This window comes from Apiospora phragmitis (genome assembly GCF_038363925.1).
Source record: "Apiospora phragmitis strain CBS 135458 chromosome Unknown utg000006l:1.0-5683423.0:1.0-5690449.0, whole genome shotgun sequence".
Taxonomy (NCBI): domain Eukaryota; kingdom Fungi; phylum Ascomycota; class Sordariomycetes; order Amphisphaeriales; family Apiosporaceae; genus Apiospora; species Apiospora phragmitis.
In genome coordinates this window covers 2,307,544-2,331,991 of record NW_027117404.1, presented here as the reverse complement: position 1 = coordinate 2,331,991, position 24,448 = coordinate 2,307,544, and the positions used below count along the sequence as shown (strand labels likewise).

The 24,448-nt window shown below is 53.1% G+C and overlaps 7 protein-coding genes across 7 annotated transcripts; 4 read left to right on the top strand and 3 right to left on the bottom strand.

Moving 5' to 3' along the window:
* Positions 1-733: 733 nt before the first annotated feature.
* PG994_005974 (ubiquitin carboxyl-terminal hydrolase isozyme L3) lies at positions 734-3,875 on the bottom strand (the record flags this gene model as incomplete). Its single annotated transcript, XM_066857383.1, has 2 exons — positions 734-1,705; positions 1,758-3,875. 2 exons carry the CDS (start codon positions 3,873-3,875, stop codon positions 734-736), a joined length of 3,090 nt encoding a protein of 1,029 aa, XP_066716652.1.
* Positions 3,876-5,142: 1,267 nt separating this feature from the next.
* On the top strand, positions 5,143-7,523 carry PG994_005973 (uncharacterized protein; the record flags this gene model as incomplete). Its single annotated transcript, XM_066857382.1, has 5 exons — positions 5,143-5,219; positions 5,286-5,418; positions 5,477-5,785; positions 5,882-6,557; positions 6,607-7,523. The coding sequence occupies 5 exons, from the start codon at positions 5,143-5,145 to the stop codon at positions 7,521-7,523; spliced, it is 2,112 nt and encodes a 703-aa protein (XP_066716651.1).
* Positions 7,524-8,214: 691 nt separating this feature from the next.
* PG994_005972 (uncharacterized protein) lies at positions 8,215-11,010 on the top strand (the record flags this gene model as incomplete). Its single annotated transcript, XM_066857381.1, has 5 exons — positions 8,215-8,326; positions 8,395-8,724; positions 8,792-9,457; positions 9,515-9,706; positions 9,758-11,010. The coding sequence occupies 5 exons, from the start codon at positions 8,215-8,217 to the stop codon at positions 11,008-11,010; spliced, it is 2,553 nt and encodes an 850-aa protein (XP_066716650.1).
* Positions 11,011-12,768: 1,758 nt separating this feature from the next.
* On the top strand, positions 12,769-14,979 carry PG994_005971 (glucose-regulated protein; the record flags this gene model as incomplete). Its single annotated transcript, XM_066857380.1, has 4 exons — positions 12,769-12,906; positions 12,989-13,173; positions 13,248-14,736; positions 14,794-14,979. The coding sequence occupies 4 exons, from the start codon at positions 12,769-12,771 to the stop codon at positions 14,977-14,979; spliced, it is 1,998 nt and encodes a 665-aa protein (XP_066716649.1).
* Positions 14,980-17,220: 2,241 nt separating this feature from the next.
* PG994_005970 (alpha/beta-hydrolase) lies at positions 17,221-18,207 on the top strand (the record flags this gene model as incomplete). The annotated part of the gene is made up of 2 exons (XM_066857379.1): positions 17,221-17,379; positions 17,485-18,207. The coding sequence occupies 2 exons, from the start codon at positions 17,221-17,223 to the stop codon at positions 18,205-18,207; spliced, it is 882 nt and encodes a 293-aa protein (XP_066716648.1).
* Positions 18,208-18,420: 213 nt separating this feature from the next.
* On the bottom strand, positions 18,421-20,371 carry PG994_005969 (Major facilitator superfamily transporter; the record flags this gene model as incomplete). The annotated part of the gene is made up of 7 exons (XM_066857378.1): positions 18,421-19,149; positions 19,218-19,447; positions 19,501-19,527; positions 19,637-19,744; positions 19,795-19,813; positions 19,872-20,141; positions 20,204-20,371. 7 exons carry the CDS (start codon positions 20,369-20,371, stop codon positions 18,421-18,423), a joined length of 1,551 nt encoding a protein of 516 aa, XP_066716647.1.
* A 1,496-nt stretch (positions 20,372-21,867) lies between these two features.
* Positions 21,868-23,629, bottom strand: PG994_005968 (NRPS-like enzyme; the record flags this gene model as incomplete). Its single annotated transcript, XM_066857377.1, has 2 exons — positions 21,868-23,253; positions 23,306-23,629. 2 exons carry the CDS (start codon positions 23,627-23,629, stop codon positions 21,868-21,870), a joined length of 1,710 nt encoding a protein of 569 aa, XP_066716646.1.
* Between the last annotated feature and the right edge of the window lie 819 nt (positions 23,630-24,448).

Sequence of the window (24,448 nt, the reverse complement as noted above, 5' to 3'; positions counted from 1 at the left end):
TAGCACCGATCGTAGGGCTGAACAGACTGTCGCTTTTGGGGCTGGCTTATGGGATGGCAGATGGGGCGGCACTTACTTGAAGGGGAAATCCAGTCAATCCTTGAAGATTACCTAAAGAAAGGTCTGGTCGGGTCACTCGGGTCCGGCGGCCTGTCACTGCAAAATCCACGTTTCAATAATCGGATAGAAGAACTTCAAGAGCGCCAAACGCAGGAACAGGTCTGCCTCTATATACATTTCCCAGCGAAGGGGGTCTTAATGCGCCACCACCCCCTTTTCCCCTCCAGACCTCAAGCGTATCCTATGGACAGACGACGCCTTTGCCGGGACCGGGCAAGCTTACCAACTTTACTGCCCTCACGTGCCGACCAGGTTCGCTTGGTTACATACATATGCCAGTCAGACTCAGACAGGCATCCATGACCTAAGCTAGGATAGGTGCCGAAAACTCAATTATTACCGAGGCCTGAGCGCCCGCTGACGATTGATACATGTATCTTGAAAAAGTAGTGTCCGAAAAAGTCATGCGTACAAGTTGGAAATTCTTCTTCCTTGCCATCTACAGTTAAGAGTCCCATCTAAAGACCTCTAGTTTGGCCCAGCCCCCACTTCCTACACATGCCGCCCAGATGCATTATAGTATATGGTCATCTCCTTCTAAGGTAACAAAGATGTGGCTTCCTGAGGATGGCCACTCGCCACCGTTTACCGCGCCCGCGTCAGGTATTGCCATCTATTGCATTCCCTCCGGTGGTGTTGCATACTTCCATGCGACGTCCTTCCGCTTATAGAAGAGCATCAGGGGATCAAAGTGAGTCGAGCGGTTGAACCAAGCCCGCCTCAATTCCTCAAGTGGTCTCTCTGTGACCACTTCATCGTTGCATTCGAACCAGGTATGGGTTGGTCCCTGCCGGACATATGAGATATAATGTCCAGCACTCAAACTATTGCCCCTATGCGATATGACGCCGTAGAGATCGTATATTGGTTTCACGCTGAAGCCATCCTCATCTGAGAGATTAGTGGTGCGCCCGAATTCAGGCGACAGGTGAGGAGTGAGATCGAGGTCGTCAACTTCAAACTCTACCTCACGCAACGTTTTCCTCGATTGCGAGGCTTCGCGCGTCAGCCGTAAGCACAACAGCTGTGGTAGACGGGTTATATGGCGAGTCTGTGTTTTGGAAGTGTGAAGTGGTCCTTTCTTGGGGCCACAGTCAAACCCTTCATCTACGTTAAGATCCTCTGGCTTGAAGGGGCCTTCCTTAAGGAGGTTTTCAAGATTTCCAGGCCCGGCATCCTTCATGTCCTGCCCGGGGGGGTGGAGAGGAACCGTCAGATGGTAGGACCATGAAAATGCCTCCGTAACCTCGTCACAACCATCGTATTTGCATTTGGTGGTGTCCAACGTTCCAAGTCGCCAGTACCGATCAAGAATAGATTGGTTACCCGCACACCATGCTGTCCAGGAATCCTCAATTAGCCGACTCGTTGAGGGAACCGCTTCTTTTCTTTTTTTGTAAGATTCGCGTGGCTGGAGGTAATCGGCGGCGGGTGTCAAGATATCTCGTACACGATTGGTCTCTTCGGCCAGCTGGAGGAAAATGAAATCAAGATACTCCGAAGGGTCATGCTGATGACGGTCCCCAAACCTGATTGTGGATCCGTCGGGGGTTTTGTATCCCGAATGACGGGATTGGCTATAATTCTAAGCCACCATCAGCTGTCAGGGTTCAATATATTGCCGTGGCGTCACTTACTAATAAGGTGGTTGGCTTTAATGTTGCGAATTGCCTCCCACACAGCCATTGGAGGAGATTTCCCAAGATTCGTGCCATCAATTGAGGGTCGTTCCCCTTTCCCGGAGCCCAATTTGCTGGCCAATCCTTGTCGGTGAACTCGGCAGCAAAGCCGGGGGAAGCCAACAGACACTGGATCAAAGAGTTGGCATAGCACTTGTTGTTGATATTCACAAGACCCGTGGGCTTGCTATCGGGTGCGGCAGCACGGGCTGACTTCGCGAAAATGACATCCGAGGCGGGCTCCCTCGAAGATACACCACTATAGCTTGTCCGTGGGAGAGCGGGTGCGGGTCGAGCAGGGGGGGCAGGCGGCAGTTCATTCTCGAACGCATTACTGCCCCTTAACTGATGGTTGTGTGAAGCGGCCCCATTGTAGTCTGAAGACATGGATTCTTGGTGTTCCCCGATAGCAGGAAATCGCCGGAGGAAGTCGTTTGTCGATGTGACGTAATCGACTTGATTCCGCGCCGCGGCTTCCTTCCATGTCTTGATCTCATCAGCTGCCAGAGTCTTGACGCCCGTCTTCGATGCCCGGAGTGGCCGGGGATGGAGGGGCTGCGCAGCAACGGTGTTGGTTTTGGACTCCCTCAGCGACTGGGACCCAAACAGGTCGACCCAGCCGTTAATACCGCCGTCGAGTAGTTTGGGAGGACGTCGCAATTTGATCGGGTAATCGAAATGAACCAGGGCTTGGTAAAGAGTATATAACGCCATTTCCTCTGAAACATCCGATGGCCGCTTCGGTATAGACGATGAACTCTGGTCATAGAAGACAACAAGGTCGAATTGCGCGCGACTCTCAAAGGCTTGCATCTCCTCATCAGGGGCGATGCCTAGACTGTCCTCTATTTCACTGGCGGACACTCCCCCGCGGGCGAGTACCGAGGGTTCTATACATATCGAGGTCTGAGCAAAAATATGACCTTCATCATACTCTTCTCTACTTCGCACATCCATCAACAACAATCGAATGGCAGCAGAGCCGTGGCTCATGTAGTTTTTCAGCTCCTCCGACGTGATAGTTTCGCTGTCGGAAATATAAGCCTTGGTAGTCGTTGATGTCGACGGCTTGCCTTCGCCCAAAGCATGGGCCGGAACGAAAACCTCGCTGATTGTAGGTCTAATAGGGACATCTATGGAATTCCGCGCCGACGAAGGAACCGAGTTGATGGAATTTGTCCTACTGAACATACCCCTTGGAGTACTCGATGGTAGATTAGCCGTCTCACTAGAAACGGTGCCCCTGGCAGGGCTATAAATGGCGTCGGGGAGCTTTGGCATTGATGGTAAGGCACTGTCGATTTTCGGTAAGTGTCGCTGGTCCGCCCCAGCGTTAACGGATGGCGATGAAGTGGGCGATCCACTAGATGGGACTTGAAGATCTCGTAGTCTTGCGAAGCGATTCAGCAGCTCCTGAGAGCCGGGCTTCACCGAGGATCCAATCGCGTTCCCATGGAGAGCCTGTGGCTTCGGCTGTACTGCTGGTTTTGACTTGCCGACAGGGACAGACTGCTTATCTGCCACCTGACTGGTCTGACCAAGACCCCGCGACTGGATTCCATTTGCACTGCTGCTTCTCATATGAGAAGGCACAGCGGAGGGCACATTGGGAAGTGTCGAGAGTGCTGCTGAATCAGACCCTTTTCGAGGTAGCACCCCGCTCCTCTTATTGTCTTCTTTGATGTCGTCCTTGATTTTGTCAAATGTGGCGCAGTGATTGGTAATATTGCTCTTGAGAGCGTTGTATAGGCGGCTTAGGTCGCCGTTCCCGGTTTTGAGCGACGGGTAGTCCTTATGCTTAGGGATCTTGTCGACAGCGATGGTGAAAGCAGTGATGAACTCTTGGAGAGCCAAGTCGGGACGTCGGAAGTCGTTGTAGGTGATGGCTTGTCGCATGTGCTTGTCGCCTACCTCGAGGAACTTGCGTAACGGGGTATGCGGGTTCAAGTTCACGGCGACCGAAGTGAGATCGTCGATATGCGGCAGAGGGCCCTTCCGGCCGCCGTGGCCGTTGGCTGAGGGCGGCGTCGCGAAGCTATTGGCGCGGGGTGCGACAGTCGTTGAGGCGCTAGGCATGGTGTTGGTGGTGATGCCGTCGGGTGTGTTCAAGTCTGCAGGTTATGCGAATGGCATGTCGCAGATGTTAGATGAAGTTATGGCAAAGCGTGACAACGAATCTGTGATCCGAAGCCAGCAGTATAAATTACGTATCGCCTTGGTGGTGAGGGTACGCATCGGAATGGAGCGGCATTCTTTGGGAAAGACAAAGCGGAATGCGATCGTGAGAGACTAACGCACAAAGCCGCGGACGACTCAATAGACAAGTATGAATGCAGTCAAGGAGACGCTCTAAGCAGCTGCGAACAGTAAAGACAATGTATGCCAACAGTGTGGTCGGAGAGGTCGCTCGGGATTTGTGCGTGTGAGGATCGAATACCTGCCCAAATTATCTACCATCGACAAAGACAACTCCACGTCGTGGTTGACAGCGCTGGCGTCTCGTGGGCTCGGCGGAGCGCACCACAGCGGGCGAAACGGTACCCTACATTGGGCGTCCGTCATTGGATACGCTGGGCAGGTTGGCGGGTACAGCTAAGAGCGCGATCTACTTAGATTATAGGTGCCTACAAAAGTGTAAAGTGAGTTACGTAGTTGGGTCCTCTAGCCACACTTGACACCTTTATCAATACGTGGACATCTGGTGGATGTGCCAGGCAGGGCCTTGTAGGAGCCACAGTAGCAACGTCCGTCACCCGTCTATGTACACCAGCCCTTCCTCAGATATCCAGGTACAACATGCAATTAAAAGAGGCATTGGTGCGAACGATCAATGGGACCCTTTTCTGGCTACACATATAAGAGTCCAAGTGCCTTCAGCCATTAAATATAATGTCTTGGCGGCCGGAGGCTGTCAGAATGTAGTCAAGTTCTAAACGTCTACCAGGCAGAATTACTCTATTGGAGCCTTAGGTAATAGAAGTGATGAGCCACCGAGTCACAGGGCGGGGGAGCTTGAATCTAGGTACCTGCCACTGCACAGCAGCATCCTTACATCTTAAAGCACGCGTATCCACTACAAGCTGGCCAGCTCCTTCATGTGGCTGCCTTGCATCAAGACCAGGAACCCAAATTGCGCAACCTCATCAATCTGATCCATCTTCTTCAATTTGCTGTGCAATAAGAAAGTGGCTCATCTCCAACCGCATACCTCACGTTACAGGCTGTTCAAGAATTCCGTATCCTTATCACGTCCTCTCCGCGCGACAGGCGACAGTTTCCGGGTTACTGGTCGATCACTACGCAGGCCTCCGCGCCCTCGACCGAAGGAAGAGCTTCTTGCAAGATGATGGGAGGTTGGTGGTCGTCCTCGGCTAATACCGCCTTGGACGATCAGATCGACAAAGCAACCAGCAGTAGCTTGTAAGATCACATTCCCAGATAAGCCCCGACAACTCGTACTGCGACTAACCGCACCCTCGCCCACAGGGAGGATATCCCGCTCAATCTCGAGATATCTGATGTCATCAGATCCAAGACAGTCCAGCCTAAGGAAGCCATGCGGTCCTTGAAGAAGCGCATAGGCAACAAGAATCCCAATACACAATTGAGTGCGCTTAACGTAAGGCCGCCCGCACGAGTGAACAAACCAGAGCGGTGCCGCTAACATGTCGGGGTAGTTGACGGATACCTGTGTCAAGAACGGCGGCTCCCACTTCCTCGTTGAGATTGCGTCCCGCGAGTTTATGGACAACCTAGTGTCTCTCCTGCACGCTGTTGGCCCCGCTGCTGTCAATCATGATGTACGGGGCAAGATACTGGAGCTGATACAGTCATGGGCTGCCGCCACCGAGAACCGATATGAACTCAAATACATTGACGAGATATACAAATCGCTACAAAGGGAGGGGTATCAGTTTCCTCCCAGAATGACCGTCGCCAGCAGTATGATCGACAGTAGCGCGCCGCCCGAGTGGATAGATTCCGATGTTTGTATGCGGTGCCGGACCCCTTTCACCTTTACGAATCGCAAACATCATTGCCGTAATTGCGGAAATTGCTTCGACCAACAATGCTCTACCAAGACGCTTCCTCTTCCGCATCTAGGGATTATGCAACCAGTTCGTGTCGACGACGGATGCTACGCCAAACTGACCGACAGGTCCAGCAAAGGAGCTCCCAACCTGAGCCAAGAGCGACCGCCTACGAGTCCTTCATTCCCCCACAAAGATCGAAGCGCGTCAGTCATGCAGCCTCGGAATGCGCGGGTCGATGATGCTTTCGACGAGGACCTCAAGAAGGCGCTGGCAATGAGTTTGGAAGAAGTGCAGAATCACTCTGCGCTAGGAAAAGGATATGTGCCGAACACGACGAATACGAATCAGGCCAAAAGCCACACCCCCGAACCGCTGGCAAGCAAAGCAGCTGAGGAGGAAGACGATGATTTGAAAGCTGCCATAGCTGCGTCACTCGCCGACATGGAAGAACAGAAGAAGAGGCACGCCGCAGCGCTCAAAGAACAGGCCAACAGCAACCAACCAGTAGCGGCTGGTGCGCCATTTGTTCTGCCTAGGAATGACTATGAGCTGTCCCTTGTCGAAGCAGAGAACATCAACCTATTTTCCACGCTGGTGGATCGGCTACAAACACAACCGCCCGGTACCATCCTCAGAGAGCCTCAGATACAAGAGCTTTACGATTCCATTGGGGCTCTGAGACCAAAGCTTGCACGAACTTACGGCGAAACCATGAGCAAACACGGCAAGTACATCGCATACGGACATGGCAATGAGAATACTAACTTATCCAGACACGTTGCTCGATCTCCATGCCAAACTGTCGACCGTGGTGCGCTATTATGATCGTATGCTGGAAGAAAGATTATCGAAGACTTACAGTCAACACAGCATTGGTGGCTACAATCTGCCCACTCCACGTCAGAGCTCCGGCACGTACCCACCAGTGCATCCCAGCGCACCCAGTCATGCTGGGCCTGCCGAGAGCTTCTATACCGGCGAACAGGCGGATTATGCCAGAGGACCACCAGGGCACAGCTATAGCCAACATCCAAGTCAGACCCCCCAGCCACAGCAGTTTTTCGGTTATGATAAACGCGCTTCACTGTCCATGCCACCCGTCCAATACCCACAGCAGGCTATTCAGCGAAGTGAGAGTTGGCAGAGCCAGGGTCAGGCTCCAGCCCCTTCTGCCCCGACTCGATTTAGTAGCTCCGGCTATGGACCCAGTGAGCAGGCAATGCAATCCAGCCATGCTCCCCCACACGCAGCGCAGCCCACAGTCAACAGGGGCCCCGATCTAGCCACAACTCCCATTGCTGATCCCAATGCTGCATACTACTACGCCAACAACCAGCAGCAGGATCACGACCGTCAAACACCTAGCCTATCAAGTGACCCTGCCCCTTCGCCATATCCCAACCTCCAGCAGCCCGCCAGTTATAACAGGCAATCCATCCCGCCTACGCCGGCCTCAGTTCCGGCTCAACCATCTCAGGCTAGCCAACCGCAGCAGCAATATCAAGCGCCATTGCCTCAGCCCCAACAGCAGCAGCCACCATACTGGCAACAACAGCCTGCAGGTCAGGGGCCACAATCGTACCAGCCCCCGAATGTTGCTTATCCTGGCTACACGCAGGAAACGTTCCCGTCGGCCCCACATCATACACCCCAACAGCCCGCGGTGGAGGAAAGCCTGATCGATCTGTAGTCTTTGATGATTTTACCGTAACACGTTGGGCGTTAGGGCCAGGAGGCATGCGTCCTCTTGGCATGGGAGGGTATACCCCTATTCTATGGGACAGTTTGTACGATTCTAAATACCACCATGAATCCCAGGGGTGATTTGTCCATAGTGAATAAGAGCTTGCATGTAGTATAACGAGTTTTGTTCAATATTTATCCCACATGTAAGCTTGGTTCCGTCAAACGGTCTCTGCAAGAGTCATATTAATCTGATAATACAACTTAACTAATTTGCAATACAACATAGTCCTCTCTCAGAAGATGCACACAGGAACTGCCTGCTTTCTTTGACCAAAGCAGCCATTTATGAAACGGTTCAAGAACCAAAGCAATGACGTCATTGTTCCTGGCCTGCCAGTCCGGCGTGCTGTCAACAAAGGACCTCAGCCTGGGAGCCAAGATTGCCCCGCTATCAGGTAACAAATTAACCTAGTACCCCGCCATTTCCAGCCTTCCAGCGCTTCAATGACGACCTGTCTGATTTAAGCAAGAGTACCTAGCCCGTTTTTTTTTCTTCGTCAGAGATGCGACATGCATAACTACCGGCAGATTACACAAACACACCACGCACCTTTCCCAAGTTACCTACTCGATAACAGCCTCTGCGCCCTACACTACAACGTGCCCACCTTGTGGCCTGGCCGAGGCGGATCAAGATGTCGCGCCATCAAGCGTATCGGAACTACGACTATGAGAATGATCTCGACGAGTATGACGGCGAAGAGGCTTACGGGGAGGAGGAGGAGGAGCTAAGCCCAGAAGATAAAGGTATAGTCTTCAAGATTACAGCTTCATTACAGACCTTGTCAAACTGCTCGATGCTGACCTGTACCCAGCGCAAATGGAAGCAGGGACGATCCAAGTGCGAGAGGCTCTCGGCCCGCAAGCCTCAAAGGTGACCACAGCGCAAATCCAGGAGGCCTTATGGCACTACTTCTACGACATCGACAAGTCCGTGGCGTATCTGGTCACCAAGCACATCGCATCGCCTGCGCCTAAGGCCGCTAAATCTGCTCCGGTGCAGAAGAACAAGGGGAAGGTGAGTCAAAAGCGCAGTTTTCTTCATCAATGCCCTATGGTATACTTGGCCTGGCGAAGTCGTCCTTGGAGCAGATCCTTACAAGTGCATGCGCGTATGAAGGAAATGCGTTGGCACACACCTCAAGGTTGGTGACAGGTTCATATTTGGGCTCCCCTTGAGGATCACGGACGGCCAAGCTGACTCTTGAGAAGTCGCACCTCGAACCTATCAATCTTCTAAGCACTTTTCATTCGCGGCCTTCTTCAACGATATGCCATGGGGGAATATACCCAAGCACCGCGAGGCTACTTTCATCGCACCACTGTACCCTCGGGGCGGGTTGCTTGGTGGAGCAGGTACTCCCGGGAAGCCATCCAAGTTGCAACAGCTGGCTTTGGCGCGTAAGAAGAAGGCTGAGGAGCAAAAGGCCGGGAATACAGATCAAGATGTGCAAGGCACTACGACCCAGATGAGCCGACTCTCGGTCGGTCAGGACCTCGGTGCCAACGAGGCGAGGAACCCCCCTTCCATCAGGGGTTCTTCGAGCCCAGACCCCACTCCTTCGTCAAGAAAGCCAGGGCTTGGGACTCTTTTGGCGGATCGAAAGAGGAAGGTTGGCGATCTGGGCCAGGTGGAAAACTCCCCGGTGACGAAGCCGTCCCCTGAACCATCAGTCAAATCCCCCAATGAAGAGCCTGCCCCTGAACCAGCCATCCCATCTGCATTTGCACAAACTTTGGTTGGATCTGCTCCAGCCGCCCCTAAACATATACCAAGAATTTCCTATCAGCTCCCATACATGGCTTTCACATCATCTGTATCTGATGCTTTCTCGGGCCCCAGTCCAGATGATGTTGTACTGTCCGCACAAGCCAAAGGTTCGCTTTTGGGAACAAGGAAGACTGATGAACAGAAACACTAACTCGGACGAATAGCCAGTAACAAGAAGCTTGCCAGCAGTTCATCCAAGAAGACTGGCGGCCACGACGCCAAGATAGATCAAGCTTCTGAGGGTGTGAAAGCCATGAATGTTGACGATACACCACTGCCAAAGAGCAAAAACCTCGATGTATTGAAGGAATACAAGAACTCCAAAGCCAAGAAGAGTGTCAGTTTCGTTGTTGTTGGTCAGTAGCCCTTTCTCTTGTTTGTCTAGTCCCACCCACTGACAAGACCAGGACATGTGGATGCCGGCAAAAGCACCCTGATGGGACGTTTATTACTAGACCTCAAAGTTGTCGATCAAAGGACGATTGAGAAGTATCGCAAAGAGGCAGAGTCGATGGGGAAATCTTCATTTGCACTGGCCTGGGTGCTGGATCAGCGTGTCGAAGAGCGGTCCCGCGGTGTAACAATAGACATTGCAACCAATAGGTTCGAAACCGAGGCAACAATCTTCACAATCTTGGATGCACCGGGCCACCGCGACTTCATCCCCAACATGATTGCAGGTGCTAGCCAAGCGGACTTTGCGGTACTGGTTGTCGATGCTTCTACTGGCGCCTTCGAGGCAGGTTTGAAAGGCCAGACGCGAGAACATGCTCTCCTTATACGAAGCATGGGCGTGTCACGAGTCATTGTTGCTGTCAACAAACTCGATACTGTGGACTGGTCCCAGGAGCGATTTGACGAGATCTCACAGCAAGTCTCGGGGTTCCTGGTTGCAACCAACTTCCAACTTAAGAACGTCAGCTTCGTGCCTGTGTCTGGCCTTCGCGGAGACAACATGGTACACAAGTCGAAAGATTCAGCCGCTGATTGGTACAGGGGGGGTACTCTGATCCAAGAACTCGAGAACTCACAACCTTTGGCACGAGCTTTAGACAAACCTCTCCGAATGACGATCTCCGAGGTTTTCAAGACCACGCAAAGCCCCTTGTCCGTAGCTGGGAGGGTCGATGCTGGATCCCTGCAGATGGGCGACGCACTCTTGATACAACCCAGCGGCGAGAAGGCTTATGTCAAATCGCTCGAGGTCGACTCGGAACCTGTTGAATGGGCAGTAGCGGGCCAGAGTACTGTCATTCATCTTACCCATATCGACCCCATCCATATTCGGGTGGGCGATATTGTGTGCGATCTCAAAAGGCCCATCAGCTGTATCGACACATTTACGATCAAGGCCTTGGCCTTCGACGTTCTGATGCCAATGCAAGTTGACGTTCACCGAGGACGGTTACACGCGGCAGGAAAGATCTTAGAGATGCCCGCCATCTTAGATAAGGTCAAGGGCACAACGATCAAGAAGAAGCCCAAGGTGGTGAAGCCAGGAAACATTGCAAGGGTTGTGGTCACGCTAAGTGACAAGATGCCCCTGGAGGCAGGTCAAAGAATCGTGTTGAGAAGCAACGGCGAAACGATAGCTGCCGGGCTCTTAAATAGAGTGTTGCTCAGGCGTTCCCAAATAGAGCATTTGTCTTTTCCTCCGTAGAGAACAGATATACTCATTTACCACAGCCTTCACCTATCCACTTGCTAAGTACGGTTTCTTGCTAATAGCGTCATGAATGTCTAACTCTGCAGCTTGCATTCGTGCATGAGGTTGTGGTCGAAATAGAGTCACCTGGGTCGTGTCTGGTGTCAAGCAATACTGCGGCGGAGTTGAATATACCTAGTACAGCCACGACAGCTATAATTAGAAGTGTGGTCCCTTGGATGGGTAGTGCCTTTGGGTCTCGGGCTCAGTAGTAAGTATCCCAGGGGCGGTTCGACAACAGCTGCAAACAGATACATACAGAGATAGGTTCTTAGATAATATGACCAATCCAGACACACTCAGGTGGTATTATAGGAAGGTGTCCGAAGTAAAAAGGACAGATTAAGGCTCTTCATAAGTGGCGGGACGGACGGACTACCTAGGTAGGTAGGCACTCGACTCAGCTCGGTCAGCGGGTGGGCAAGTACAGTGTGAAAGCCAAACCGGCCAGGCTTGGGCAACGGACAAAGATGGTCCGTCTAGTATGTAATGTCGGGGCTACATGTACGGAGTAGGTTAACTAGGGTCAATATGCATCATCTTTGTGTGAGTCCTATACGGTTGACATTGGTACATGGTGGATGTAGGTCATCCAGGCTGCCAGCCCGCCAGGGGGGCAAAGAGGACAGCAAATGCAAACAAAGAAAGATGGGAAGGGGGTGGGGATGCATTACCGGAGCCAGCCTGCCAGCCCAGGGGAGCCCCGCCATGGCAGAGGCGCGGGTGGAAATGTAGCTTCTTCGAGAATGTGCTATGTACATACGTACCGCTGCGGAGAAATGGTGATGGCCTGTACTCATGTTTGCCTGTGACTCAAGACAATACCTACTTACTTCTATGTACCTAGTAGTAGTAAATGCAACGTGTAATATACCATGGGCTAAGGTGAGATGCTGTTTACATTGATTAAATACAAGCGACCGACTGTGCCTGAGCTAATCTGGCCACTCGTCAGATTGATTGATTGATCTTGAGAAGTGGCCACAAAGAGCTTAAAAGTTAAAATAGCATGGTGTGCCTGTGCACCACCCTGCAAGCTGGCAACAACAGCAATGGCAGACTTGCAGGGCTGATGTGACTGGATGGGATACATACAACATGTAACGACTGTCTGCAATCAAAGAGTCTCTCCATTCGAGTGACTTGGAGGTTTTTTGCGCATGTTCTATTGCAAGTCTAGTACATGCTGCATTCACAATTACAGCCTCATTGCTCACTGCATTCAATGCATTGTATTCAATGTATTCAATGCCACTCACTGGTCAACATGGCTCACTTTCACAGTCACAGTCTTCGATAACCAACGGAATATGTATTTGGAGGGTTTCTGTCCCCACATGGTCCGTGCTTGGCTAACCTTCCCAGTCCCTTAGTCCACTCAACCACTAGCCTGGCTAGTCCCAAAAATCTGGCCTTTTGGAAATCTGGCAACAACTGGACAAGTATTCACTTTGCAGGGCAGCACCGTCTTGAATCTCTACATAAGGGAATTCTCCAGAGCTGTTGCGAACCTGTTCAACTCTTCCTCCCCCATCTCTCACTACTCCCCAGTGGTGCAAAAGACTGCAACATAACGACCAAAGTCAGCTCGAGCTTCTACATGCTCCAGCCTTGATAGGTCACTATCTACATTTCCCATATCCCCCCTCCACTTACACATTTATTTGCCTGCTTGTCGACGGCTCGAAAACCACCCACACATATTCCCCCGCCATGTCGCGCAGCTCTCAGAGCTCGTGGGCCTTGGGCCTGGGCATGATCGCATGGATCTGCCTTCTCTTCTCTCCCCTTGCCTTTGTCCAGACGGTGCGGGCTGACGAGGCCTCGGAATTTGGAACTGTCATCGGTATTGTAAGTCGAATCCTCCGCTCTCTTTCTGGCTTCCGCCCGAGTCCCGTCGCTGTTCTGCCTGCTGACTCGTTTCGCTCTGCAGGATCTTGGTACTACCTACTCTTGTGTCGGTGTGATGCAAAAAGGCAAGGTCGAGATTCTCGTCAACGACCAAGGTAACCGAATTACCCCGTCATACGTCGCCTTCACCGAGGAGGAGCGTCTGGTCGGAGACGCAGCCAAACAACAGGCTGCTGGCAACCCGTACAACACCATCTATGATGTCAAGTAAGTTGCATTCGCTCTGTTCAAGTTGAGAAGCTCTCTATGTCTGCGACAACACTAACACGTCCTTTCTTCAGGCGTTTCATCGGTCGCAAGTTCGAGGAGAAGGAAGTCCAGACCGATCTGAAGCACTTCCCCTACAAGGTCATCAACAAGTCCGGCAAGCCCATCATCGAGGTTGCCGTCTCTGGCAGCAAGAAGCAGCTGACCCCCGAGGAGGTCTCTGCCGTCATTTTGGGCAAGATGAAGGAGGTTGCCGAGGCCTACTTGGGCAAGAAGGTTACCCACGCCGTCGTCACTGTCCCTGCCTACTTCAACGACAACCAGCGACAGGCTACCAAGGACGCCGGTATCATTGCCGGTCTCAATGTCCTCCGTATCGTCAACGAGCCCACTGCTGCCGCTATCGCCTATGGTCTTGATAAGACTGGTGGTGAGCGTCACATCATTGTTTACGATCTCGGTGGTGGTACCTTCGATGTGTCCCTGCTGTCCATCGAGGATGGTATCTTCGAGGTTTTGGCGACCGCTGGTGACACCCATCTTGGTGGTGAGGATTTCGACCAGCGTGTCATCAACCACTTCGCCAAGTCGTACAATAAGAAGAACAGCGTCGATATCACCAAGGACCTCAAGGCCATGGGTAAGCTCAAGCGTGAGGCTGAGAAGGCCAAGCGAACTCTGTCCTCGCAGATGTCCACCCGCATTGAGATCGAGGCTTTCTTCGATGGCAAGGACTTCTCCGAGACCCTGACCCGCGCCAAGTTCGAGGAGCTCAACATGGATCTCTTCAAGCGCACTCTCAAGCCCGTTAAGCAGGTTCTCGATGACGCCAAGCTCAAGAAGGAGGAGATTGACGACATCGTCCTGGTTGGTGGTTCCACCCGTATCCCCAAGGTGCAGACCCTTCTTGAGGAGTTCTTTGCCGGCAAAAAGGCCAGTAAGGGTATCAACCCCGATGAGGCTGTCGCTTTCGGCGCCGCCGTTCAGGCCGGTGTTCTGTCTGGTGAGGAGGGTACTGAGGATATTGTCCTGATGGATGTCAACCCATTGACTCTTGGTATCGAGACCACTGGTGGAGTCATGACTAAGCTTATCCCCCGTAACACTGCCATTCCTACCCGCAAGAGCCAGATCTTCTCGACTGCTGCCGACAACCAGCCCGTCGTCCTGATCCAGGTCTTCGAGGGTGAGCGGTCCATGACCAAGGACAACAACATCCTGGGCAAGTTCGAGCTTACCGGCATTCCCCCGGCTCCTCGTGGCCAGCCCCAGATCGAAGTCTCTTTCGAGCTCGATGCCAACGGTATTCTCAAGGTCTCTGCCCACGACAAGGGCACTGGCAAACAAGAATCCATTACCATCACCAACGACAAGGGCCGTCTCACCCAGGATGAGATTGACCGCATGGTTGCCGAGGCCGAGAAGTACGCCGAGGAGGACAAGGCTACCCGCGAGCGCATCGAAGCCCGAAACGGTCTTGAGAACTACGCCTTCAACCTGAAGAACCAGGTCAACGACGAGGAGGGTCTCGGTGGCAAGATCGACGAGGAGGATAAGGAGACCGTAAGTTGCACTAATTCCATCACTTACTCAGCTGACTTTTCACTAACATGATTGCAGATTATGGATGCCGTTAAGGAGGCCACTGACTGGCTCGACGAGAACGCTTCCTCGGCTACTGCTGAGGACTTCGAGGAGCAGAAGGAGAAGCTCTCGAACGTGGCTTACCCCATCACTTCCAAGCTGTACGGTGGCTCTGCCCCCGGTGGCGAGGACGACGAGCCCTCTGGTCACGACGAGCTCTAAGCTACTTTTGCATTGATAGATCTGCATTGTTACATACCCTGACCTAAACAAAAAAAATAGAGAAAGTTCAGAACATTGCTCTCCATCTTTCCGTAGTAGTTAATCCTAGTTGTGTTGGAATGTATTGGATACACCTCGTATTGCACGTCACAGTTAGAAAGTATCGGAGAGGTGGATCTGTTTGATTCCCCGGACACGTTATGCCATGCCTCGTATGCAGAATAGTGAACAAAGTGGCACAGATCTGTTCAAGTCCCTTGGGTCAACAACTCATCTGTCTAGAGATATCTGGCGGCGGCGATGATGACGCAATGACATCCCGAGGGTGTGAATAGATGTCGATGAGGTAAAAAGATGAAACGAGGGTACGGAGGGTGAGAAGGGGAATCGTGGCAAGCTTACAAGGTAAAAGCTAGAGACCAAATCACCTTCTCGGGACTCACCATCGGGAGACTGGGTTAGAGACTGTCAGGTCTTGGTTAGCGGACGTCTTTTTCATCCGTGTCCCTGGAAGGAGGCGGCGGTGAAGAAAAGCTCCTGGGGCCGGAGCGCCTGTGAAAGGGGCACATCACGTTGCCCGGTCATTGAAAAAGACACCTCGCTCTCTCGGTCTCTCGGGTTGGGTATCGCGATACACGCTATCACATAGACCCGAGCAATGAATGCCCTTCAGTATCACGAGCAAGAAGGGCCTGGCTATGTAAGTAGCTTACACACGGGAGGCCAGGCCGGGCAGTCTAGGCCCTAAGGACTAAAGCAAGTCGGGTAAGGCGGGTTGAGAGAATGCGGCTTTGGCTTCCGTGGACAGGGTTGGTATATGATCGACAAGTCCGTTGAATCGAGAAAGGAGAATTGCATCGACGGTTTCATGCGGTTCTCATGTTAGTTCTCTCACTATGTGGGCTAGCTTTTCCTGTTACAAAGCGGCTTGGTCTCCCGAAGCGCTGCCGTCCAGTGCTGCCGGTCCCGGGACATGACGACTACGACCAACCATCCGGCTGCGATGTCCGGAGATGGATGTATTGTTTTCCACTTTCTCCTCCTAGCATTGGGGGAGAGGGGTCGAACCAGGCTGTGTGGTAATACCAGGCGCTCCTGCTACTTCTGCTACCACTGGCCAACTCCGTGTCGGATTAGGGATATTTAGGGAGGGCTATACGCAGTCTTGGCATGTGAGATAAATCCCCAAGCCGTGGTATGCGTCCGATTCGATGGCAATCTCATTTGGCTTTTGACAGCACAGCTCCGCCCGGGAACGGCAGGCGGCACTTTGACAGCATGCACGTATGCACGCTGCAAGCCCAATGACACCCAAGGGAGGATAATTGTACTATATATGCCGGGGCACAATGTGGGGTGCATGCAGGAAGTATAGACCACCATTGGCGCCTTTTCTGCTTCTCCTTGTTACTATGGCGGCAGCGCATGTCTATTAAGGGGGGGATGGAGAGGGAGAGACATCAGTTTGATTGATGCATCCAAGATAAGAAACTACTAGCTTAGCTAAGTTCGTACTGAAGGAGCTCCGGGTATATGTGATCATTTATTGACAGGCAGGGGGTAGTCGCGGTTTGGGGATGCTGGGGGTGTTGTCAAAATAGTGCTGGACTGCCTCCCGGATGCCATCTTTCCTAGAGCTAACCCATTTCAACTGGAATCGAGGACAGTAAAAGGGGGGTTGGAGAATGACCAACCAACCTCGTTTGCTTACTCCAACTGTGAGCAAACGTGGACAAGTTTCGATGACATGCAAACAAAAGAAGACGCCTAGAGATCGTGTTATGAGAGGCTGCGTAGTCCCAGCAAGAGAAAAAAGAGAAGGCATATCAGCCAATTGGATTTACCCGGTAACCTGGCCACGACCTCCGCGCCGTCCCCCAATCCAGCAACCCCTCCGAGCCTGCGACTCTGCCAATTCGCGCCACGGGGTCGCGGCTGTTGACACCGGATCTTTCCTGTAGCTATTCTTGACGCTTGCATGCCACGTTTTGTTTTTACCGGGATGGATGGTAGACGTGGAAGAAGCATGAAGTGGCCCAAGTAAGGGGGTCCTATTTGTGGACGAGGAGGTCGACAAACAACAATGCATACTTATGTGTATATATAGGGAAGCCCTTTCCTCGCAGAGGAGGAATAGAACTCAGGAACAGCACAGCAGAAACAGCATACTGTGGGAATAAAAGCAAAAGAGAGAGAAACAGAAGAAAGAAGTCGAAGTAGTAAGAAACACCGAACAAGAAGATGTTGTTCCGTTCCCTCTTCGCCGTGGCCCTCGCGGCCACCGCGACCATGGCCGCCTCCCTGCAGGCCGTCACCGGCTTCGGCACCAACCCGTCGCAAATCCAGATGTACATCTACGTCCCCGACAAGCTGGCCACCAAGCCCGCCATTGTCGTTGCCGTAAGTAGTCCCAGTCCCTCCCAGCAGCAGAAGAAGAAGAAGAAGAAGAAGAAGAAGGAGTGGTAGCAAGCAAGGCAAAACGTACTCACTGACCCCCAACAACAGCTCCACCCCTGCGGCGGCTCCGGCCAGCAGTGGTTCTCCGGCACGCGCCCGACGGTGCAGTACGCAGACCAGCTCGGCTTCATCCTCATCTACCCGTCGACGCCGCACATGTCCAACTGCTGGGACGTGCAGAACGCCGCGTCGCTGACGCACGGCGCCGGCGGCGACGCCACGGGAATCGTGCAGATGGTCAACTACACGCTGACCAAGTACTCGGCCGACCCGGAGCGCGTCTACGTCTTCGGCTCCTCCTCGGGCGGCATGATGACCAACGTCATCGCGGGAACGTACCCCGAGGTCTTCGCCGCCGGCTCGGCCACGTCGGGCACCCCCTTCGCATGCTTCGCCGGCGCGCCCTCGGCCACCCCCTTCAGCCCCAACCAGACCTGCGCCCAGGGCCTGCAGCACACGGCCGCCGACTGGGGCAACTTCGTCCGCAACGCGTACCCGGGCTACACCGGCAAGCGCCCACGCATGATGATATGGCACGGCAACGCCGACGCCCTGGTCCGGCCCCAGTGCGCCCTGGAAGCCCTCAAGCAGTGGAGCGACGTCCTCGAGGTCCCCGACATGAAGACTGTGGCCAACGTTCCCGCCTCGCCCTACACACAATACCTCTACGGCGACGGCTCCAAGGTCGTGGGCTACATGGGTGCGGGTCTTGGTCACATGCCCGCCATCAACGACAAGGTCATGTTGACGTTCTTTGGCCTCCTTTCCTGAGCGTAGTAAGATAAAGCTCGCATAGAGAACTAGGATGGGGATGGGGCGGAAACAAGTGCACACAATCGTGGTTCGGCTCCAAATGTATATCTCAATGTTCATCGGACTGCATAAGAGTACCATCTGAATATATTCCACTCGCTCTCTCCCTTCGTGGGCTTCCTGGTTATGGAAGTGACCGTGCTAGGCCACATGTAGCGACCAAGAATTTCCTTAATGGCCTATGGCTTCTTTGGAAGCGAACGTCTGATCCTTACCATCTGCCATGGGGGCGATGTTGTTCTCCAGAGTATCCGCCGAGTCTCCTTCCCTCAGTCCGAGCTGCCGGGTGTCCCAGCCTTTGCTCTCCAAGTGGGCGCGGAAGTCTGCATCTTCCTTGGCAATGGTATCCTGGCCAATCTCAGGGACTAGGAAGTAAACAAGCGCCGCAGACAACAGGCACAAGCTTGAACTGACGTAGAAAGGATACTGGTTCTGCTTGGTGACATCATCACCACCAGCTGCCTGGATATAAGGGAAAACCCAGGTACCAACGAAGGCGCCAATCTTTCCCACGGCTGCAGCGAGGCCGTAGTACTGTCCCCGAACCCCGGTTGCGCACGTCTTGGAAGCCAGTAGACCGATGTTGTTTCCAGGACCAAGTTCACCGAAGGATAAGAAGAGGCCGTAGACGACAGCAAACGCCCCAACAAGACTGGGCTGCGCGAGCTTGGCGTAACATCCTGCCATGATGAAGCCGACAATAGACTGGGCTACGACTCCTATGATTAAGGTCCATCGCGGCCCAAGCCTGTCACTCACAGGGGCGCCCAGCATCGTCCCGGGAATGTAGAACAGCATGATCACAGTGTTCCATCCAAATACGGTAGTGAAGGGACCTTCGCCACCATATATACTGGCAACGATTGTGCTCGAGTACAGACTGAACGAGTAGGCAGAGAACTGTGACCATATAAAGTGAGCCAAACCGATGCATCATATAGCTAGACGAGCTATTTGCACAAACTTACGTCGTAGAGGAACCAGACAGCGCTGATTACAAACAGCCGGAAGCCATAATACTTCAGAACAAGCCAGTAAGGTGTTTTAGTATTCTTCATGGACTCGCGACTGAATTCTTCGGGCTCTTTCAGCCTAAGACGGAGTACAAAAAGTACCAGGGGGAAGACGACACCGATACCAAGAGGTGTTCGCCACATGGTCTCCAGATGGTTGTTGTGGCACGCAGCAGCTACGACGTCTAGATCATGTTAGATTAACAGAGTCTGCGCACTTGTCTATTGTTCGACTTACAAGGTATGAAAGCACCGAAAACGAAGCCTAATGCCGTCATGATTAGCGTTCTGGTCACCAATACATTCGCGTCGCTTTCAGCAGGCCGCTTGTTCGACCCGTTGTAGATGTGATAACTGAAGGGCTGATGTCTTACCCCAATCAATCATACTGTTGGTAAACAGGATGAACCATGCATTGCGACTGCCGCTCTTGAGCTCGCCAGTCGACTCGGCGCAGGCGACACTGCCTGCTGGATATTCACCTATGAAACAATCAGTCACATAATTTACCGTTTCTCCTGGCTCTGCTTACCTCCGATACCGATTCCAACCTGACGGATGGTGGTTAGTTGGATAGGCTTGGGATGGTAGAACGTTGCCGGAACTCACAAAGAAGCGCCACGCAGTCAAAATGTTGAACATGCCGATGGTGTCGCCATGCCAGTATGAAGCAGCAGCCAGAGCAGTGAAGATGATCAAGATGATAGTCGAAACCAAGAGCGAGCCCGTCCGAGACCAGTGGTCGGAGGTGTAGCCAAAGATGAGCATACCCACCACTGTGCCAGCAAAGGCGATATCACTGACATAGTGCTTGGCGTTGGAATTGGTCCATTCGTCGCCGTACAGCTTGGTGAAGATAGGCGACACGGAGCCAATGACCTAAGCCAAGTTAGCATTACGGCATTCATTCACTGAATAGGCGCTGCAGGCAATTTGCGCACATTGTTGACGTATCCGTCGGAGAACAGACCGGCACCGCAAGCAATGATGGGGATGATGGCCTTCCCAAAACTCTTGTTGCCGCCGACAGGAGGAGCTGCATCGCCGGCACCATCAAGCGCGACGACATGGTGTGGCTCTGCGTCCTTCTTTTTCTTGAAGCCAAACATGTTGGCTAGCAGAGCGAAATGGCGGAGCTAGTGGTGGTGTAGAGCATAAGAATGCAGGGTAGGCAAACTAGGTGGAGGTGCTTGTAGGTTGTAGGTTGTTGGTGAAGACGTTGACGAGAGAAATACGTGAATACTAGGTCGTTTGATCCATAGGTGGTAGCTAGAATGAGATGAAGCAATTATCAAAATAGAAAATGCATCATGTCTTGTATTGACCGGAAGTTTCCCGCAGAAGCAGTCTTGCGGCTTGCTAGGTGCATGCTAGGTGCATGCAAGGTGTATGCTAGGTGCATGCAAGGTGCATGCAGATGAAAGCGTACTACTGCTACTTGAAGCAAGGTAAACTTGAATGATGGAAGGGGAAGGGTCACATGGTACTGAAACTTAGGTGGCCGAAGGATTGATGGAAGTAACCTAAGGTTACTCCCTCTCATGATCGAACAATTCCCTCCCTTTGCCTATCGTCATGCTACAAAACAACCTCCCAATTTGGGATTAGATGTTTACTTAGATAAGCGTGCAGGTAGATCGAAGGGATGTCAGCCCCGTGTGATGGATATCATAGGCCAGCTCCGACCCTGCGCTCATCTCTTCTACCAGTAAGTACTTACAGGAACTTGCTCTTCCTACTAATCTTCACAGGCGCACCCGATAGTCGCTCGCAGACTCCGGCCTATCAGATAGTGGGACAGCATCCCGTGTCGAGGTAAAGGAACCTATTGGATCGATCGGGCCTGTCGTGGATACTGAATACATGTACGAACCGACGTTAAATAATCAACCGGAGAAAGTGAAGTACCAACTGGACATTATGAAGGCCGGGTAGGTTGGACTGAACACACTCACTGAACGGAGCGAGAACCAAGAACATTGAAGTCAAGCTTTCTGGCTAGCCTATAACCCCCATAGTAGCCCGTCTTGGCAGCAGAAGCGTGTGTACATGTCGGCATGTTGATCGCGTGCCATTCGTTTCCTTCCTTCTCGGCGTGCGCGATTGACTTTCTTCATGGGTATCATGGCCACGTTTGCCATCGCCCATCCTGTTTGATTGACAGGAAGGTAAACGTCAAGCTCCCACTTCCATCGCGCCAAACTCCAAGCCCAACGGGCGAAAGAAGCAACCGGCCCCCCCACGCACTTCGACTACCTATGTAACCCAGTCTGCTGGTCTTGTGTTCCTCTCGGGCTCGGTAAGCTGTCAGCTTTGTCTCGATGCAGCGAGCCGTGTTATCTTGCAAGTAGGAACGTCGACGTGGGGCCCTTACCGATGAGGTATGGCGCACCCGCCGCTTTTGCCAAGTTACACTCAACCAATTCACAGTTGGTTATTATGCAAGTTTGCATAAAGAAAACGGAACTCTGGGAAACGGAACATCTGAACAAACAGCTCGATATGAATACCCTTGCTAGTTTCTAGATAAGTAGAACGCCGTTTTAAGAGAAGTACGTAGCACTAGTCTGTTCCTCACCATAGAAATTAATAAAAGGAAATACTGTCAAGCAGAGTCGTACATGGCATCAATCTCATTCTGATACATGTCCAGCGTGGGCTTCCTTCTCACGGTGCCCTTGGGCGTTCTCATCATTGGACGATCTGGCGTAGTGAAGATGATGCGATCCTTGGCGACGCGGGCGAGGTCGTAATACTCGCGATTGCCGCGCTCGACCGCGGGCCAAAGGGAGTCAATCAGCGCCGCACGCCGCTCCGGGTCGCTCCCCATGAACGCGGCCTCCTCCGCCTGGATGTCGTCCTCCAGCTCGATGAGCAGGCCGGGCCGCGGCTGGCGCTGGCCGAGCATGAGGACGCCCTTGACCTCGGCGTGGGCGCCGACGTGCTCCTCCATGGTTAGGGGGTTGATGTTGGACCCCGTCACCAGCACGAAGCAGTCGTCGGCGCGGCCGCGGTACCGCCACAGGCCCGGCACGCTGGGGTGGGGCGAGAACAGGTCGCCCGTGCGGAATTCGCGCCGGTCGCGGAACACGGCGAAGATGGGCTGGACGTCGCCCGGGTCCGGGTTCCGCACCACCACCGCCTCGTACTTGGGGTCGCCGCCGTCCCAGCTGTGGCACCGGAAGTCGACGCCCGACACGGGGTGCGGCATGATGTACTTCCACAGGGACCGGTCCCAGGGCCCGCCGGGCCGCAGCGCCGCGTACGAGGCCAGCTCGGTCGACCCGTTCACGTTGAAGAGCTTGACGCGCTCCGAGACGGCGCTGCCGTAGACGTCGGCCACGTCGCCCCCCGTGTAGAACAGATACTCGAGGTGCTTGCCTGCCAGGTGCAGCAGGGCCGGGTCCCGGGCGATGGCGTGAATGAACCCGGCGGGGAGGAGTGCGATGTCTGGCTGCGCCCCCTGCAGACAGCCGACGAAGTGCTCGTGGAAGTGATCAGGAGACAGGATGCCCCCGGGGAGTGGGAAGATAACGGTCGACTGGTTGGGGATGGCGTCAAATAGCGTGGGCATCAGGTTGCCCGCGTGGAAGGGAGGCATCATGACCAAGACGCGGTTCCCCTGGTGCAGAACGTCCAGGGTCACGGTCCCAGGCGGCGGTTCTTGGTGCAGTGCCTGCACCCAGCTTGCCACCCAGTCATGAGTAATGACAATGGGTTTAGGAATGGCCGTGGTGCCGGATGTGTGCAAGACCAGAAGGGGCTCGTCGCGAGCAGTGTCGAAGCGCTTATCAAAGGGGTAGTGGGGGTACTTGGTATCGATGAGCTGGGTAGTGGAGGGGATGGGCAGCGGCCTGAGCTTGTATTCGGCCCTGATGGTATCTACAATCGGCAAATGGGCATCTTTGGCGAACAGGACAGTCTTGACACGGAGGGCGTCAAATAGTGCTTTGTAGCCCGCCAGGGTGTTGCGTGGCGAGCACAACAGAAGCTATTTACTTATTAGTGGACAGCTATATTTCTCATGGGCTTCCGTAGCATACCTTGTAGCCAGCCTTGCATGCTGCCAGCACAAGAGCATTCTGGCGGAAGTCATTGGGCCCGAAGTAGACCAATGTTTCGAAGTCGTTCCCAGGACCGTGGTTCTCGTCCAGGTACCAGGCCAGTCCGTTGATAGTGTTAGCGAAGCCCCCGTATGTGAGCTTGGAGAAGCCGTCAGCATAGCTCTCGGGATTGGTAGGATATTCTGCATATACAGCTTCTGGTCTGGTGACAGCCATGCCATCAACGATGTGAGGCAAGAGCTGCTTCCTGCTGAGAACAGGTTTAGGAGGCTTAGGGCCCTCTTCAAAAACCAGAGAAGGCATATTGGCTAATAGAATGGAACAGGGGAAATAAAAACGAACAACGCGAACGCTCAACACAGAATAGAAGATGAGAGGGGATAATGTGGTGTGTTTGGTGGGTTTTCTGTTCCTCTGCAGAGTCAACAGAATCAACATGGTCTAATATACTTAGCTTATCTTCGCTCTCTCATTGCTAATCAGATACTCTGCACCCCTCTTCACCCTTGAAGATCCTTTAGAAATCCCCAAAAAGGCTCAATGCCGACTAGTACACACTCATGTTCTATTCCTAGGTCGTCTCAGATATGATATGAGCGGAACCAACACCACGTTGCTGCCTCGTGATGAAGCCCGTAGAATACGCGAGGGTGTTTCAAAGTAATAGGAGGTATGTGGTACATCTCCAGGTACGTCTCCTGAAGAATAGGGGTGACTGGCCTCCTTCTGGGGGTAACGCGTGGCCAAGTAGGGTTCACAGGCGTGCCGGTACGATAGCGAGGCGGTGATGTGATGTGATGTGCGTAGCGGCGAGCGCTCACCTACCTTGGGGTATGTGACGTGTCCGCTACAGTTCCTCCGGACACTGGTGGTCTAGGCGCATATAATACGATACGCCCATCGACCGGGACAACTTGGTGGGTTTGTTCTTCCTTGCGTTGGCTAAGAATCCCTGTATTACAAATCAGGCAGGATCATATAGATCCGATCCTTTGGGTCCTTTTGCAGAACTATCTTAGCTAAGATTCCTTCCTATACAATTGCGCCATAGATAAGTGATATTACAACACCACCGACGCCACCACTTGCAACACAGTGCGCGCCTAAGCCTCTCTCCTTTTC